Source organism: Oncorhynchus kisutch, linkage group LG3 (genome assembly GCF_002021735.2).
Source record: "Oncorhynchus kisutch isolate 150728-3 linkage group LG3, Okis_V2, whole genome shotgun sequence".
Taxonomy (NCBI): Eukaryota; Metazoa; Chordata; class Actinopteri; order Salmoniformes; family Salmonidae; genus Oncorhynchus; species Oncorhynchus kisutch.
Genome location: NC_034176.2, coordinates 46930410 through 46946728, shown reverse-complemented (window position 1 = coordinate 46946728; position 16319 = coordinate 46930410). Strand labels below are relative to the sequence as shown.

At 46.3% G+C, this 16319-nt stretch overlaps 1 protein-coding gene across 1 annotated transcript in view; it reads right to left on the bottom strand.

The window, feature by feature from the left end:
- Positions 1 to 16319, bottom strand: part of rasgrf2b (Ras protein-specific guanine nucleotide-releasing factor 2b) — a 156269-nt gene that overhangs the window by 75158 nt on the left and 64792 nt on the right. The window contains exons 5-7 of the mRNA XM_020475983.2: positions 7215 to 7351; positions 6632 to 6748; positions 6453 to 6532 (exon numbers count right to left, since the gene is read on the bottom strand). Of these exons, the coding sequence (XP_020331572.2) occupies positions 6453 to 6532; positions 6632 to 6748; positions 7215 to 7351 (334 nt within the window). The remainder of the gene's footprint in view (positions 1 to 6452; positions 6533 to 6631; positions 6749 to 7214; positions 7352 to 16319) is intronic.

Genomic DNA, 16319 nt, shown 5'->3' with positions numbered 1-16319 from the left:
TCTTAATGTTTTTCCTCATAATCCTGGACTATCGGACCACCATTTTATTACGTTTGCAATTGCAACAAATAATCTGCTCAGACCCCAACCAAGGAACATCAAAAGTCGTGCAATAAATTCACAGACAACACAAAGATTCCTTGATGTCCTTCCAGATTCCCTCTGTCTACCCAAGGACGCCAGAGGACAAAAATCAGTTAACCACCTAACTGAGGAACTCAATTTAACCTTGCGCAATACCCTAGATACAGTTGCACCCCTAAAAACTAAAAACATTTCTCATAAGAAACTAGCTCCCTGGTACACAGAAAATACCCGAGCTCTGAAGCAAGCTTCCAGAAAATTGGAACGGAAATGGCGCCACACCAGACTGGAAGTCTTCCGACTAGCTTGGAAAGACAGTACCATGCAGTACCGGAGAGCCCTTACTGCTGCTCGATCATCCTATTTTTCTAACTTAATTGAGGAAAATAAGAACAATCCGAAATTCCTTTTTGATACTGTCGCAAAGCTAACTAAAAAGCAGCATTCCCCAAGAGAGGATGACTTTCACTTTAGCAGTGATAAATTCATGAACTTCTTTGAGGAAAAGATTATGATTATTAGAATGCAAATTACGGACTCCTCTTTCAATCGGCGTATTCCTCCAAACCTCAGTTGTCCTGAGTCTGCACAACTCTGCCAGGACCTAGGATCAAGAGAGACGCTCAAGTGTTTTAGTACTATATCTCTTGACACAATGATGAAAACAATCATGGCCTCTAAACCTTCAAGCTGCATACTGGACCCTATTCCAGCTAAACTACTGAAAGAGCTGCTTCCTGTGCTTGGGCCTCCTATGTTGAACATAATAAACGGCTCTCTATCCACCGGATGTGTACCAAACTCACTAAAAGTGGCAGTAATAAAGCCTCTCTTGAAAAAGCCAAACCTTGACCCAGAAAATATAAAAAACTAGCGGCCTATATCGAATCTTCCATTCCTCTCAAAAATTTTAGAGAAGGCTGTTGCGCAGCAACTCACTGCCTTCCTGAAGACAAACAATGTATACGAAATGCTTCAGTCTGGTTTTAGACCCCATCATAGCACTGAGACGGCACTTGTGAAGGTGGTGAATGACATTTTAATGGCATCGGACCGAGGCTCTGCATCTGTCCTCGTGCTCCTAGACCTTAGTGCTGCTTTTGATACCATCGATCACCACATTCTTTTGGAGAGATTGGAAACCCAAATTGGTCTACACGGACAAGTTCTGGCCTGGTTTAGATCTTATCTGTCGGAAAGATATCAGTTTGTCTCTGTGAATGGTTTGTCCTCTGACAAATGAACTGTAAATTTCGGTGTTCCTCAAGGTTCCGTTTTAGGACCACTATTGTTTTCACTATATATTTTACCTCTTGGGGATGTTATTCGAAAACATAATGTTAACTTTCACTGCTATGCGGATGACACACAGCTGTACATTTCAATGAAACATGGTGAAGCCCCAAAATTGCCCTCGCTAGAAGCATGTGTTTCAGACATAAGGAAGTGGATGGCTGCAAACGTTCTACTATTAAACTCGGACAAAACAGAGATGCTTGTTCTAGGTCCCAAGAAACAAAGAGATCTTCTGTTGAATCTGACAATTAATCTTAATGGTTGTACAGTCGTCTCAAATAAAACTGTGAAGGACCTTGGCGTTACTCTGGACCCTGATCTCTCTTTTGAAGAACATATCAAGACCATTTCAAGGACAGCTTTTTTCCATCTACGTAACATTGCAAAAATCAGAAACTTTCTGTCCAAAAATGATGCAGAAAAATTAATCCATGCTTTTGTCACTTCTAGGTTAGACTACTGCAATGCTCTACTTTCCGGCAACCCGGATAAAGCACTAAATAAACTTCAGTTAGTGCTAAATACGGCTGCTAGAATCCTGACTAGAACCAAAACATTTGATCATATTACTCCAGTGCTAGCCTCTCTACACTGGCTTCCTGTCAAAGCAAGGGCTGATTTCAAGGTTTTACTGCTAACCTACAAAGCATTACATGGGCTTGCTCCTACCTATCTCTCTGATTTGGTCCTGCCGTACATACCTACACGTATGCTACGGTCACAAGACGCAGGCCTCCTAATTGTCCCTAGAATTTCTAAGCAAACAGCTGGAGGCAGGGCTTTCTCCTATAGAGCTCCATTTTTATGGAACGGTCTGCGTCAGAGACGCAAACTCGGTCTCAACCTTTAAGTCTTTACTGAAGACTCATCTCTTCAGTGGGTCATATGATTGAGTGTAGTCTGGCCCAGGAGTGGGAAGGTGAACTGAAAGGCTCTGGAGCAACGAACCGCCCTTGCTGTCTCTGCCTGGCCGGTTCCCCTCTTTCCACTGGGATTCTCTGCTTCTAACCCTATTACAGGGGTTAGAGTCACTGGCTTACTGGGTCTCTCTCATGCCGTCCCTGGAAGGGGTGCGTCACCTGAGTGGGTTGATTCACTGTTATGGTCATCCTGTCTAGGTTGGCGCCCCCCCCCCCTTGGGTTGTGCCGTGGCGGAGATCTTTGTGGGCTATACTCAGCCTTGTCTCAGGATGGTAAGTTGGTGGTTGAAGATATCCCTCTAGTGGTGTGGGGGCTGTGCTTTGGCAAAGTGGGTGGGGTTATATCCTTCCTGTTTGGCCCTGTCCGCGGGTGTCCTCGGATGGGGCCACAGTGTCTCCTGACCCCTCCTGTCTCAGCCTCCAGTATTTATGCTGCAGTAGTTTATGTGTCGGGGGGCTAGGGTCAGTTTGTTATATCTGGAGTACTTCTCCTGTCCTATTCGGTGTCCTGTGTGAATCTAAGTGTGCATTCTCTAATTCTCTCCTTCTCTCTTTCTTTCTCTCTCTCGGAGGACCTGAGCCCTAGGACCATGCCCCAGGACTACCTGACATGATGACTCCTTGCTGTCCCCAGTCCACCTGGCCATGCTGCTGCTCCAGTTTCAACTGTTCTGCCTTATTATTATTCGACCATGCTTGTCATTTATGAACATTTGAACATCTTGGCCATGTTCTGTTATAATCTCCACCCGGCACAGCCAGAAGAGGACTGGCCACCCCACATAGCCTGGTTCCTCTCTAGGTTTCTTCCTAGGTTTTGGCCTTTCTAGGGAGTTTTTCCTAGCCACCGTGCTTCTACACCTGCATTGCTTGCTGTTTGGGGTTTTAGGCTGGGTTTCTGTACAGCACTTTGAGATATCAGCTGATGTACGAAGGGCTATATAAATACATTTGATTTGATTTGATTTGAAAATGCAAGTGTCTTACACCCTTCAAAAGATTAGAATCTTGGTAATCAAACTATGTTTTCCAATTTAAAATAGCTATTACAGAGAACAAATACCATGCTTTTGTTTGAGAAGAGCGATCAACAACAGAAACAGTTTCCGCCATGACAGTTTTTACACATTCACATCTGAAGGTAAAATTATGACTTACATTCTGATATCTTGCTCTTATTTCTCTTCCTGAGGGTCCCAGTGATCAAATGAAGTGCCGTTTTCTTTGATAAAATACATTTTTATAGCGTAAATCGAAACATTTTGTAAACCGTTTGTGCCGTGAATTCCATCTCTATCAATTTTTTACGGAGCATTCGACGTAATTACACACCGTAAACAATCGTTTATCTAGTCATGGTTGGTTTCAGTGCATTCCTCTGGATGTTTGCAACACAGCCAAAAGTCATAGTTTTTTTGCGGGGAGTATTGACCGAAGTGAACTGATTTGAAGACAACGAGCAATTACTACCTTGCGCACCAATAATTTTAGCGAAGCTTCATTGATTGACCGATCGCTGCAGCTGTACATAGTCGATTGGTAAATAGCCCACCCAATTTACCTACCTCATCCCCATACTGTTTATATTTATTTACTTTTATGATCTTTTGCACACCAGTATCTCTACCTGTAAATGACCATCTGATCATTTATCAACCCAGTGTTAATCTGCAAAATTATAATTATTCGCCTACCTTATTCGCCTTTTGCACACAATGTCTATAGACTCTTTTTTTCTTTCTACTGTGTTATTGACTTGTTTATTGTTTATTCCATGTGTAACTCTGTGTTGTTGTCTGTTCACACTGCTATGCTTTAATCTTGGCCCGGTCGCAGTTGTAAATGAGAACTTGTTCTCAACTAGCCTACCTGGTTAAATAAAGGTGAAATAAATGAAAAAACTGCCCAATGACAAGTGATCTTCTTGAAATCTAGCTGGGTAGATAGCCAATGAGCTGAGGTAAATGCCAGTATGTAATGGTTTTGGGTTGGACCACCATTCTTTGTTTGTAAATGCACGCGCAAGGAACTCCAATCTCGCCTTGACTATCAGAGGACTTGCTGTGACGCTTGTTATGCGCAGCAGTATTTGAGAAAGTTGTATTTTCAACGATTTCATTGAAGATATCATGGCGAATAAATCAGGAAAAGCGAAGTCAAAGTCTAAAGTGAAAGTGAAAAAGTCATAATTTTACCTTCAGATGTGAATGTGTAAAAACTGTCATGGCGGAAAATGTTTCTGTTGTTGATTGCTCTTCTCAAACAAAAGCATGGGATTTGTTCTCTGTAATAGCTATTTTAAATTGAAAAACGTAGTTTGATTACCAAGATTCTACGAAGTTGTATTTTTAGTTGTCACTCTGATATTTCCCCTGATGTTGGTCCTTGTACGGGGATCGCAGCCATAACAGGTTAATGAAATACAAATGGTATAGAGGGAAATAGTCCTATAATTCCTATAATAAGTACAACCTAAAACTTCTTACCTGGGAATATTGAAGACTCATGTTAAAAGAAACCACCAGCTTTCATATGTTCTCATGTTCTGAGCAAGGAACTGAAACGCTAGCTTTCTTACATAGCACATACTGCACTTTTACTTTCTTCTCCAACGCTTTGTTTTTGCATCATTTAAACCAAATTGAACATGTTTCATTATTTACTTGAGGCTAAATTGATTTTATTGATGTATGAAATTAAGTTAAAATAAGTGTTCATTCAGTATTGTTGTAATTGTCATTATTACAAATACAATTCTTTTTTTTTATAAACCGGCCGATTAATCGGTATCGGCTTTTTTGGTCCTCCAATAATCGGTATCGGCGTTGAAAAATCATAATCGGTCAACCTCTAATCCATATGCATATTACTCAAAAAAGATGTCTCCAGCAGAAAGGAAACTATTATGTTGGAGATCGGAAGCTCCTGGAGGTGAAGTTGGCATTAGAGGAGGAGAGACACTGTCTGTAGGGCGCCCAGGCCCCATTTCTCATCCTCAATGACCATCGGAACCTGGAGTACATACTGAACCCACGCCAAGCCAGGTGGGCCCTTTTCTTCACCAGATTCGATTTCACGCTGACATGTAGCCCAGGTTAAAAAAAACATCAAAGCCGATGCCCTGTCTACGATTTGGGAGAGGTTCCTGTCTTGAGTGCATAGATGTTGACATTTGCCAGACCCTGGAGAGGGAACCCACAACTGCCACCTGTCGTCCTGAGCGCACCCACGTTCCCATGGGGATAAGGGATTGGCTATTGACCTGGGCACACACAGCTGCCGTTGCTAGACATCCAGGTATCACCCACACCATTCAGTCCAGTGCTGGAAAGTCCTGGAAAGTCCACCTTGGCGCAGGACGTCATTCGTTATGTCAACTCCTGCTCCATATGTGCCCAATCCAAATCCCCCCGGAACACTCCAGCAGGGAAACTCCTTCCCGTGCCTCAGATTCCCGGGTCTTATCTGTCCATTGCCTTTGTCACTGATCTCCCCTCTTCTAATGGTTTTACCTCCATATTGGTGATAGTGGACAGATTCTCTAAATCATGTAGTTTCATCATGCCTTTCTCGTCTCCTACCGCTCTCCAGGTCGCTGAGGCACTGTTCCAGCAGGTCTTCCGGCACTGTGGCCTGACCGTGGCCCCAAATTCACATCAAGTGTATGGAAGGCTTTCATTGAGAAGCTAAGGGTCACAGTCAGCCTCACTTCCAGGTACCGGCCTCAGTCTAACAGGCAGGTGGAGAGGATGAACCAGGAGCTGGTGAGGTTCCTGAGGTGCCACTGCCAGGACCGGCAGGGGGCTGGGGCCTGATTCCTTCCTTAGGCTGAATACGCCCAGAATTCATTGCCACACTCCTCCACCGGGCTGACTCCCTTCCAGTGTGTTCTTAGAAACGTTTTTATAAAACTTAAAAACTAGTAAAGTGGATCTGAAAACTAACTGCAACTAAACTGATTTTAAATATAAACCTTGCAACTAATAGAACATAAAAACGATAATAAAAACGATAACGATAATGTGTGGGTGTGGTTTGCATGGTCTATGCAACTGTTGTGTGTGTGTGTGTGTGTGTGCGCGTGGGCGCGAGTGCATGTGTGCGTCTATGTGTGTGTGCATGCATTTTGCAGTGTGTGTAATGCCAACTTACCCAATACCAGTGTAGGCCAGTTCGCTATCCGGGCTTTGAGACCTTGGTGGAATATCTCATGTAGAAACATGATGGTCTCACTGGATATAAAATGAATAAAAAACAGAATATCAAACATGTTTCTGTGTGTGTGTGTGTGTGTGTGGGAGTGTGTGTGTGTGTGCATGCATGTGTTGTACCTGTTGAGGAACACACTGCTGACATCATCGTGACTGATTGGAGGTTTCTTGGAGCTGGCGGCCATGCGGAGAGGTCTCAGGAAACAGTTAACCAGGATAGACAGCTGGTGGACATACCTAGGGTTAGATCAACAAGGATCAGACTAACAATCTTAGAATAAAAAGGTGCTATCTAGAACCAAAAAGGGTTATTCGGCTATACCCATAGGATAAGCCATTTGAACAACCCCTTTCGGGTGCAGGTAGAACCCTTTACACAGAGGAGTTCTACCTGGAACCAAATAGGGTTCTACTTTGAACCAAAAAGGGAACTCCTATGGGGACAGCCGCAGAACACTTTTGGAACCCTTTTTTTCTAAGAGTGTAGGATGCAGACCTTGCTCCAGCCCAGCAATAAAACACCTGAATACGCGACTTGTGGTCTAATCACACTATGCGTGAAATCAGGTGTGCTGGTGCTGGATTCGAATAAATAACAACAGTCAATCATTCAATTAATCAATCATTCATTCAATTAATCAATTAACACATCAGACACTCAATCAATCAATCAGTCTCTGTGTGAGTGGTTTTAGGTACATACTCTGTCTCGGCCTCCACCATGTTAAAGACGATCTGGTTCCTCTTCCTCATGCTCTCAGCATGGGGAGAACAGATGTAGTCCTGAACTATCAGCTTCCACTTCCTACGGCACAGCCAGCCACGCATAAAGCTTTGCACCTGTACAGGGAGACAGACACACACAGGTTAGAATATTTTTTTGGGGGGGTAAAATTTAAAAAATGTTTCTAACAATATAAACGTATACAGACAAAAGATGGTTTTGAATCACACAAACATCAACGAAGCACACAAACATCAATGACATCACTCCTGCCCAGACCCACATGTTCCCACCGCATCCATCTCCAGTGCTTGTAAGACTATGCCATATAACCTCAAATTGCGGTATTCTGTTTTTCTCTGTTGCCCACACCTTTTCAATATTTAAATAATAATGCATTTGATTCTTCCACTGTCTCAACGATGGAGGATAATTTGATTTACAGTTTTTAGGTAAACATTTTTTTTTTAATGATTGACGAGAAAAGTACGGTTTCTAACCGCACCCTCATATTTCATGTCTTCAAATATGCAGATAGACGGATTAAAAAGTACATTTACATTGTAATAATTGACAGCCAACTTTCTAACTCTGCCCATAACTTTTGGACTTTATAGCACACCCAGAAGGCATGAATTATAGATTCATAGTTCATTTTATACTTAAGACATGTAAGAATTTGTGAATGTTGTCTCTTGTATAATAAATTCTATATTTTTGTTTATACTGGATTAAGCATACATTTTTGTTAACTGTAATTTCATTAGTTATGTTGCAACACTCCCTTCATCTTGTGCCAATATCAGTTATTTTTAAGTCTTGGTTCCAATAGTTTTTTTCTAAGAAATTGTCAGTTGGATAGGTTGCAAGATTTTCTATATATTACCTATCATATGAATATCCTGATATTAAACTTTTAAAGTTGCATGTATTTGAAAATGTCTACATTGGTCTGCCCAAAATGGCTTTTTAATTATGTCATGGAAATAATTGTATTTCCTATTACCATGTATGCCTTTAGTTTTCCATATGGGCCTATTTATCGGTGAATTCTGAAAAGCTATCCAGGAATTGCTGCATAGGGGTGTGTTTTTAGGGAGTGATATTGGTTCTTGCAGTCCATTTCATTTTCTTCCATATTGTTATACTGTCCTAAACTATGAAGTTGTTAATGTTCTTCGCTTTAGTGTTTGGAAATAGACACGTGAAAAGATTTTGGGGATCTGTATGCGCATCTTTCATATGTACCCATTGTTCCTCTTTAGTGCATTTAACAATATGTCGCAAGTAAAAGCCTTTGGTGGCGAGTTTTTACAATTCCAGGTCTGGAAGGTTAAAACCACCAATTTAGGGAGATGTAAAACTTTACTTTTTATTCTATGAGTTGTATTTGCCCATATAAAGCCTGTTATGACCGAGAATTATATTTAAAAGAAAGAATGTCTTTGGTGGAGTATTACGGAAAATAAATATAGAAACTTTGAGAGATTTGAAAATTGTTTTGAATAGCGTTGTTGAATAGCGTTTTGTAAGGGCTGCAAGGTGTTTACCAGGTTTATTTGGTAAAATAGTATGCTTTATTTGAGTTGAACCTGTAGTTAGTTGTTGGCTCTCTTCAAAAGATCAGATTCCTGCTTAAATTCAGAAATGTATTTTCTTCTTTACCTTAAAGTTTTTTATGGGCCTTTCTAAAATAGTAAATAATTTATATTTTAATTTCTAACGCAGATTGAACTTTTTCAAAGTATGAGATTATCATTCCCCTAATGTACTCCTTAAAAGCACCCAAATTATGTTGGAGTTCTGCTTTTCTCTGTCCTATATCATACACTTAGTGACAGAACATGGACAAAGAACAGAGCAAATTTTCAAGAACCGAAATGTATTAAATAGATAATCAAAAAAATAAAGACCTTTACCGTAACAAATGTCTACATTTATTTATTTATTTTATTTTTATTTCACCTTTATTTAACCAGGTAGAGAAGTTCTCGTTTGCAACTGCGACCTGGCCAAGATAAACCAAATCAGTTCGACACATACAACAACAGAGTTACACATGGAATAAACAAACATACAATCAATAATACAGTAGGACAATCTATATACAGCATGTGCAAATGAGGTAGGATGAGAGAGGTAAGGCAATAAATAGGCCATGGTGGCGAAGGAATTACAATATAGCAATTAAACACTGGAAGGGTAAAATGTGCAGAAGATTAATGTGCAAGTAGAGATACTGGGGTGCAAAGGAGCAAGCTAAAAAAATAAATACTGTATGAGATGAGGTAGATTGGATGGGCTATTTACAGATGAGCTATGTACAGGTGCAGTGATCTGTGAGCTGCTCTGACAGCAGGTGTTTAAAGCTAGTGAGGGAGGTAAGAGTCTCCAGCTTCAGAGATTTTTGCAGTTCGCTCCAGTCATTGGCAGCAGAGAACTGGAAGGAGAGGAGGCAAATGGAAGAATTGGTTTTGGGGGTGACCAGTGAGATATACCTGCTGGAGCACATGCTACGGGTGGGTGCTGTTATGGTGACCAGTGAGCTGAGATAAGGCGGGAAATTACCTAGCAGAGACTTGTAGATGACCTGGAGCCAGTGGGTTTGGCGACAAATATGAAGCGAGGGCCAGCCAACGAGAGCATACAGGTCACAGTGGTAGGTGGTATATGGGGCTTTGGTGATAAAACAGATGGCACTGTGATAGACTGCATCCAATTTGCTGAGTAGAGTTTTGGAGGCTATTTTTATGCCAAAGTCGAGGATCGGTAGGATGGTCAGTTTTACGAGAGAGGCCGGAGAGCGGGCTGCCTTCTGAGGAGTAGGAGGCGATAGAACAAACCCCCACTCCCCTCAATTCTGCTCGCAAACATGTCATCTTTGGACAATAAAATGAACAAATTATTGGGATGATTAAACTACCAACGAGACATTAAAAACTGTAACATTATGCTTCATGGAGTCGTGGCTGAACGACGACAATATGGCTGGTTATATGATCTACCGACAGGATAGAACAGCGGCGTCTGGTAACACAAGGGGCGGCGGTCTTTGCATTTTTGTAAACAGCAGCTGGTGCATGATATCTAAGGAAGTCTCGAGCTACTGCTCACCTGAGGTTGAGTTCCTCATGATAAACTGCAGACCACATTACCTACCAAGAGAGTTTTCAAATATATTCTTTGTCACCGTTTACATACAACCACAGTCAGAGGCTGGCACTAAGATAGAATTGAATGAGCTGTATTCCACCAAAAGCAAACAAGAAAATGCTCACCCAGAGGCGCAGCTCCTAGTAGCGGGGGACTTTAACGCAGGGAAACTTAAATCAGTTTTACCTAACTTCTGTCAACATGTTAAATGTGCAACCAGAGGGAAAAGAACTCCGGACCACCTATACTCCACACACAGCGATGTATACAAAGCTCTCCCTCGCCCTCCATTTTCCAAATCTGACCATAATTCTATCCTCCTGATTCCGGCTTACAAGCAATAATGAAAGCAGGAAGCACCCGTGACTAGATCAATAAAAAAGTGGTCAAATGAAGCAGATGCTAAGCTACAGGACTGTTTGCTAGCACAGACTGGAATACGTTCCGGGATTCCTCCAATGGCAATGAGGAGTACACATCTGTCATTGGCTTCATCAATAAGTGCATCGAATGACGTCGTCCCCACAGTGACCGTACATACATACCCCAACCAGAAACCATGGATTACAGGCAGCATCCACACTGAGCTAAAGGCTAGAGCTGCCGCTTTCAAGCAAGCGGGACTCTAACCCGGAAGCTCATAAGAAATCCCACTATTATCTCAGACGAACCATCAAACGAGCAACGTGTCAATACAGGATTAAGACTGGATCCTACTACACCGGCTCTGACATTCGATGGATGCGGCAGGGCCTGCAAACAATTACAGACTACAAAGGCAAGCACAGCCGAGAGCTGCCCAGTGACACGGGCCTACCGGACGAACTAAACTACTGTGCTCGCTTCGAGGTAAATAACACTGAAACATGCATGAGAGCACCAACTGTACCGGGTGACTGTGTGATCACGCTCTCCACAGCCGATGTGATTAAGACCTTTAGACGGGTCAAAATTCACAAGGGTGCAGGGCCAGATGGATTACCAGGAGGTGTACTGCGAGCATGCGCTGACCAACTAGCAATGTCTTCCCTGACATTTTCAACCTCTCCCTGTCCAAGTCTGAAATACCAACATGTTTCAAGCGGACCACCCATAGCACTCACGTCTGTAGCCATGAAGTGCTTCGAAAGGCTGGTCATGGCTCACATCAACACCATCCTTCCAGAAACCCTAGACCCACTCCAATTTGCATACTGCCCCAACAGATTCACAGATGATGCAGTCTCTATTGCACTCCACACTGCCCTTTCCCACCTGGACAAAATGAACACCTATGTGAAAATGCTCTTCATAGACTACAGCTCAGCGTTCAACACCATAGTGCCCTCAAAGCTCATCACTAAGCTAAGGATCCTGGGACTAAACACCTACCTCTGCAACTGGAACCTGGACTTCCTGACAGGCCACCCCCAGCTGGTAAGGGTAGGTAACAACGAATCCGCCACGCTGATCCTCAACACGGGGTCCCCTCAGGGGTGCGTGCTCAGCCCCCTCCTGTACTCCCTGTTCACTCATGACTGCACGGACAGGCACGACTCCAACACCATCATTAAATTTGCTGATGACAACAGTGGTAGGCCTGATCACCGACAATAACAAGATAGCCTACAGGGAGGAGGTCAGAGACCTGGCCATGTGGTGCTAGGACAACAACCTATCCCTCAACGTGATCAAGACTAAGGAGATGATTGTGGACTACAGGAAAAAGAGGCCTGAGCACACCCCCATTCTCATCGATGGGTTGAGAGCTTCAGGTTCCTTGGTGTCCACATCACCAACAAACTAACATGGTCCAAGCACACCATGACAGTCGCGAAGCGGGCGCGACAAAACCTATTCCTTCTCAGGAGACTGAAAAGATTTGGCATGGGTCCTCAGATCCTCAAAGGGTTCTATGGCAGCACCATAGAGAGCATCCTGACAGGTTGCATCACTGCCTGTTATGGCAACGGGCTCAGCCTCCGACTTCAAGGCACTACAAAGGGTAGTGCGAACGGCCCAGTACATCACTGGGGTGAAACTTCCTGCCATCCAGGACTTCTACACCAGGCAGTGTCAGATGAAGGCCCTAAAAATTGTCAAAGACTCCCGCCACCCTAGTCATAGACTGTTCTATCTGCTACCACACGGCAAGTGGTACTGGAGCGCCAAGTCTAGGTCCAAGAGGCAGTTTACTAACCCAACTTTACACAGGCTACTGTTTGGCCGTAGCCCACATCAAATAAATGAAAGATAACCCACAAGCCAACTGTGACCTTCTCTTGTGAAGGCCAGACATAAGAGAGAGAACAAAGGCTAAACACAACCCACTAACAGCCTAACACATTACACACAGCTGTCTGTGCGGGTCGCTACACAGCCCACCCACCACAAAGTCCCTCGTCCCCTAGGGAACAAACAAAGTCTCTGAAGCAACCCGGAGGTCTCCCTTGCCTGCGTGGCCGTGATGGTCGCAGAGTGTCCAGATGTGAAACAGGGGGCTCCATCCGTGGCAGGGGGCTGCCCCTCTGGGACCCAGGGGATGAAGGAAGAGATATGGGGGACAAGGAAGCGGGAATGGGGAATAAGGTCCGTGGCTCCGGTGAACCACGCGGTGACACAGGGAGGGAGACAGGTGGACTGTCTGGAGCCTTGTCTGCGGCACCTGGAGGTGGGTGCCTGGAGAATGTCATTGCCAGATAAGGGAATTGTGGGGGTCCCTTGGGTTTGGGGAGAAGAGGCCCCCTGTATGGGGATAACCTGTCCCGGTGCAGTGCCACCTTTCTCCCCCTGGGAGGAACCCCTACCCTCCTCCAGGATGCTGCAGGGTCCCACCCAGTGACTGTCCAACTTGGGGCATCTGCCTTTTTTCCTTAAGGGGCTGTAGACCCAGGCCAGCTCCCCAGCCACAAAGTGCACGTCGTAGTTCCTTTTCTGCCTCACACCTGCATTCACCAGCTGCTCTCTGGCGAAGGTGTGGGCTGTCTCCAGGCGGTCCTAGAGTCTCCGGGCATACTCCCCCTCCGGAGGTAACATGAGGGCTATCCAGGGGCTGACCAAATGCCATCTCCGCAGGGGTGCGAATCTCTCTCCCCAGAATGAGGAGGGCAGGCGTGCAGGAGGTGGAGTCTTGGACAACGGAGTGGCATGCCATGAGGACCATAGGCAGGTGCGCGCTCCACAAGGCCATCACTTTGAGGATGGAGAGGAGTAGTGCGGGTCTTGTGCATACCCATTCTCTCACACATGGTGGCGAACACACGGGACTCAAAGTTTCTGCCTTGGTCGATGTGGATGGACTCTGCAGCTCCAAACCTGCTGAACAACCCCACTGTCAGGGCGTCAACAATGATCTCTGCCTCCTGGCCAGGCAGAGCATAGGCCTCAGGCCATTTTGTGAAATAGTCCATGGCCGTGAGCACCCAGTGGTTTCCACTGTCTGTGGTGGAGAACGGCCAAACTACATCCACTCCAACCCTCTCCATGGGAGCCCCCACTGGGAACTGTTGGAGCTGAGCATAAGAGCGGCCTGGGGGGGCCTTTCTCGCTGTTCAGTGGTCACAGCGGCGGCAAAAGTCCTCCACATCCCTCTTGTGCTGCCCCCAGTAAAAGCCCTGACGGTGGCGACGGAGTGTTTTTCTGATCCCAAAGTGTCCAGTCCCCACCCCCCCATGAGTACTCTGGAGCACAGCCTCCCGCAGTGCTTTTGGGACCACCACCTGCCATCTCTCCTCTCCCGTAGCTGCCTCCTTCCATGCCCGCTGTAGCACACCATCAGCCAGTCGCAGTCTCTCAAACTTTGACCACAACCCCACTGTAGCACTGGCTCTAGGTCTGTGTCCCATCCCTGCTGCTGCCCCATTCAGCCACGTCGACAGTCTGCAGCTCACAGCAGACAGGCCCGCACGCCCGACACACTGTGGCACAGACACCCTCCTCTGCACACAGCTCTCTCTAGCTGGAGCGTTGCACAGGCCGAAGCACAGGACCTTGAACTTCCAGTGTCCTCTGTTAGTGGAGAACGCAGTTTTGGCTCTGGCCTCTGGGGAGAGGGGCACCTGCCAGTAGCCACTGCGGAGGTCTAGTGAGGAGAACAAGGCGGACCCCCTAGCGACTCATCGATACGTGGTATGGGGTATGAGTCCTTCCTGGTTACCTCAATCAGCCTCCTGTAGTCCGCACAGAACCTCAGCTTGCCCCCCTTCTTAGGAACCATGACGACTGGCGCCACCCAGGGGCTGTCTGAGGGCTCAATGAAGTTTGCCCGCTGCATCTCTAACACAGCCTTGTCTGCCGCCTCCTGTGGCGTGCCAGCGGGATATGGCGGGGACGCATCTTGATGGGTCGAGCATCACCTGTGTCGATCTCATGCTGCACCAGATGAGTCTGACCCACCTCTTCCTCACTCAGCGCAAAGCTGTCTTTGAATTCAAACAGCAACTGCCACAACCGTTCCTGCTGCTCAGGGTCAAGACCAACACAGTTCCTCCCCCATATCTCCCTCACTGCAGACAGTGTCCTCTCCTCTCCCATCTGGGGTAGCTGGGCTGGGGGAACACGGCCCGGACTCACGGAGAGATGTGTCGTGGAGGTAGCTGGGGGAATGTAACACACAGATGTGAGGGGGGGGGGCATGGTGACTGCCGGCCCTCCCTGGAAGCTCAGTGTGCCCCCATTTAGGTCTAACTGGCAGCCTGTGCACCTAAGAAAGTCCAACCCCAGGAAACAAGGGTCCTGCACATCCGCCACCCACACAGGATGACGCACAGTCCTGCCCCCTACTGTCAGAGTCATTATTCCCTTTCATGGGTGCCAGCTCACCTGTGACTGTGCGGAGCTGCACAGTTGTGGGCTCACACTGAGTCCAACCTTGCACAATATCCGGCCTCACCAGAGTTACTGTGGACCCAGTGTCCACCAGGGCAGAGCAGGGCACCCCCTCCACAGTGACAGGGACATGACAAAAGTCCCCAGCACAGGTCCGGCCCACCACAACAACAGGCTTCAGCCGCTTGTCCTCGTATGCTTCTGGGGGAGGTGGAGCCTTAATTCCCTGTCTGTGCCGGTGGGTTCCTCCTGAAGATGATGGTGGTTGGGAAATAAAGCCAGGGGTCTGCACTACCCAGTCTATGCGGACCCCGAGTTGTTTCCCTGAGCTCTGGGGGACATGGGGCAATCCCGGCGTAGATGGCCTGGCTGGCTACAACCCCAGCAGACCCTGGAACCAAGGTGCGTGTTTTGTGTCGCCTGTAGCGAAACAGCACAAATGAGTTCTGTCATTTCAGCCACCCACGCAGGCTTTTCCAGCTCTGGGCTTCCTCAGTGCTCCCACTAAAGCACCATAATCATGTCTGTCCTCGGGGCTAATCAATATCAAACTACAGTGTCCTTTCTTCATCCGACCACCACCTAAAATGAGCTAACAGTTCAAACTGAGCATGAAAAGCTTCCCAATCTGAATTACCGGAATACTTCGGGGTCTTAACTGATACGGACGCAGCTGGGAACTGGGCGCCGCCATGTTTGTTTACATCCTGAGCCCCAGATTCCTCGTCCCACCGCGTCGACGTCACCCCTTCGGTCCGCCCACCAGAATCCGCACGAAGCACAGTCGACGAGGCACTCATGCCCGCTTCAGCCGCCATCACTCTAACGTCCTCCCTCAAGCGGCCTCTGGGCTCCGAAGCCCTGGCGATCTCTGGCCCTGGCGAAGCCAGATCCCCCGACGTCAATGCACACGCACCTCCTTGGCCATAATCGTTCCCTACCTCCACCTTTCGGATTCCCTCGAAGCATTTTCAACCCCGTTCTCACCTACGGTAGCTAGCCACACAAGTCAGCCTGCTAGCTGGTTAACTTTTATCAACGTTTTTACTACTGAGACCAATGTAAAGAAACAGCAGAGAGCAGGTCTCGAACCCTCGACCTTCGAGCCCGAGGTCCGGTGCGCTA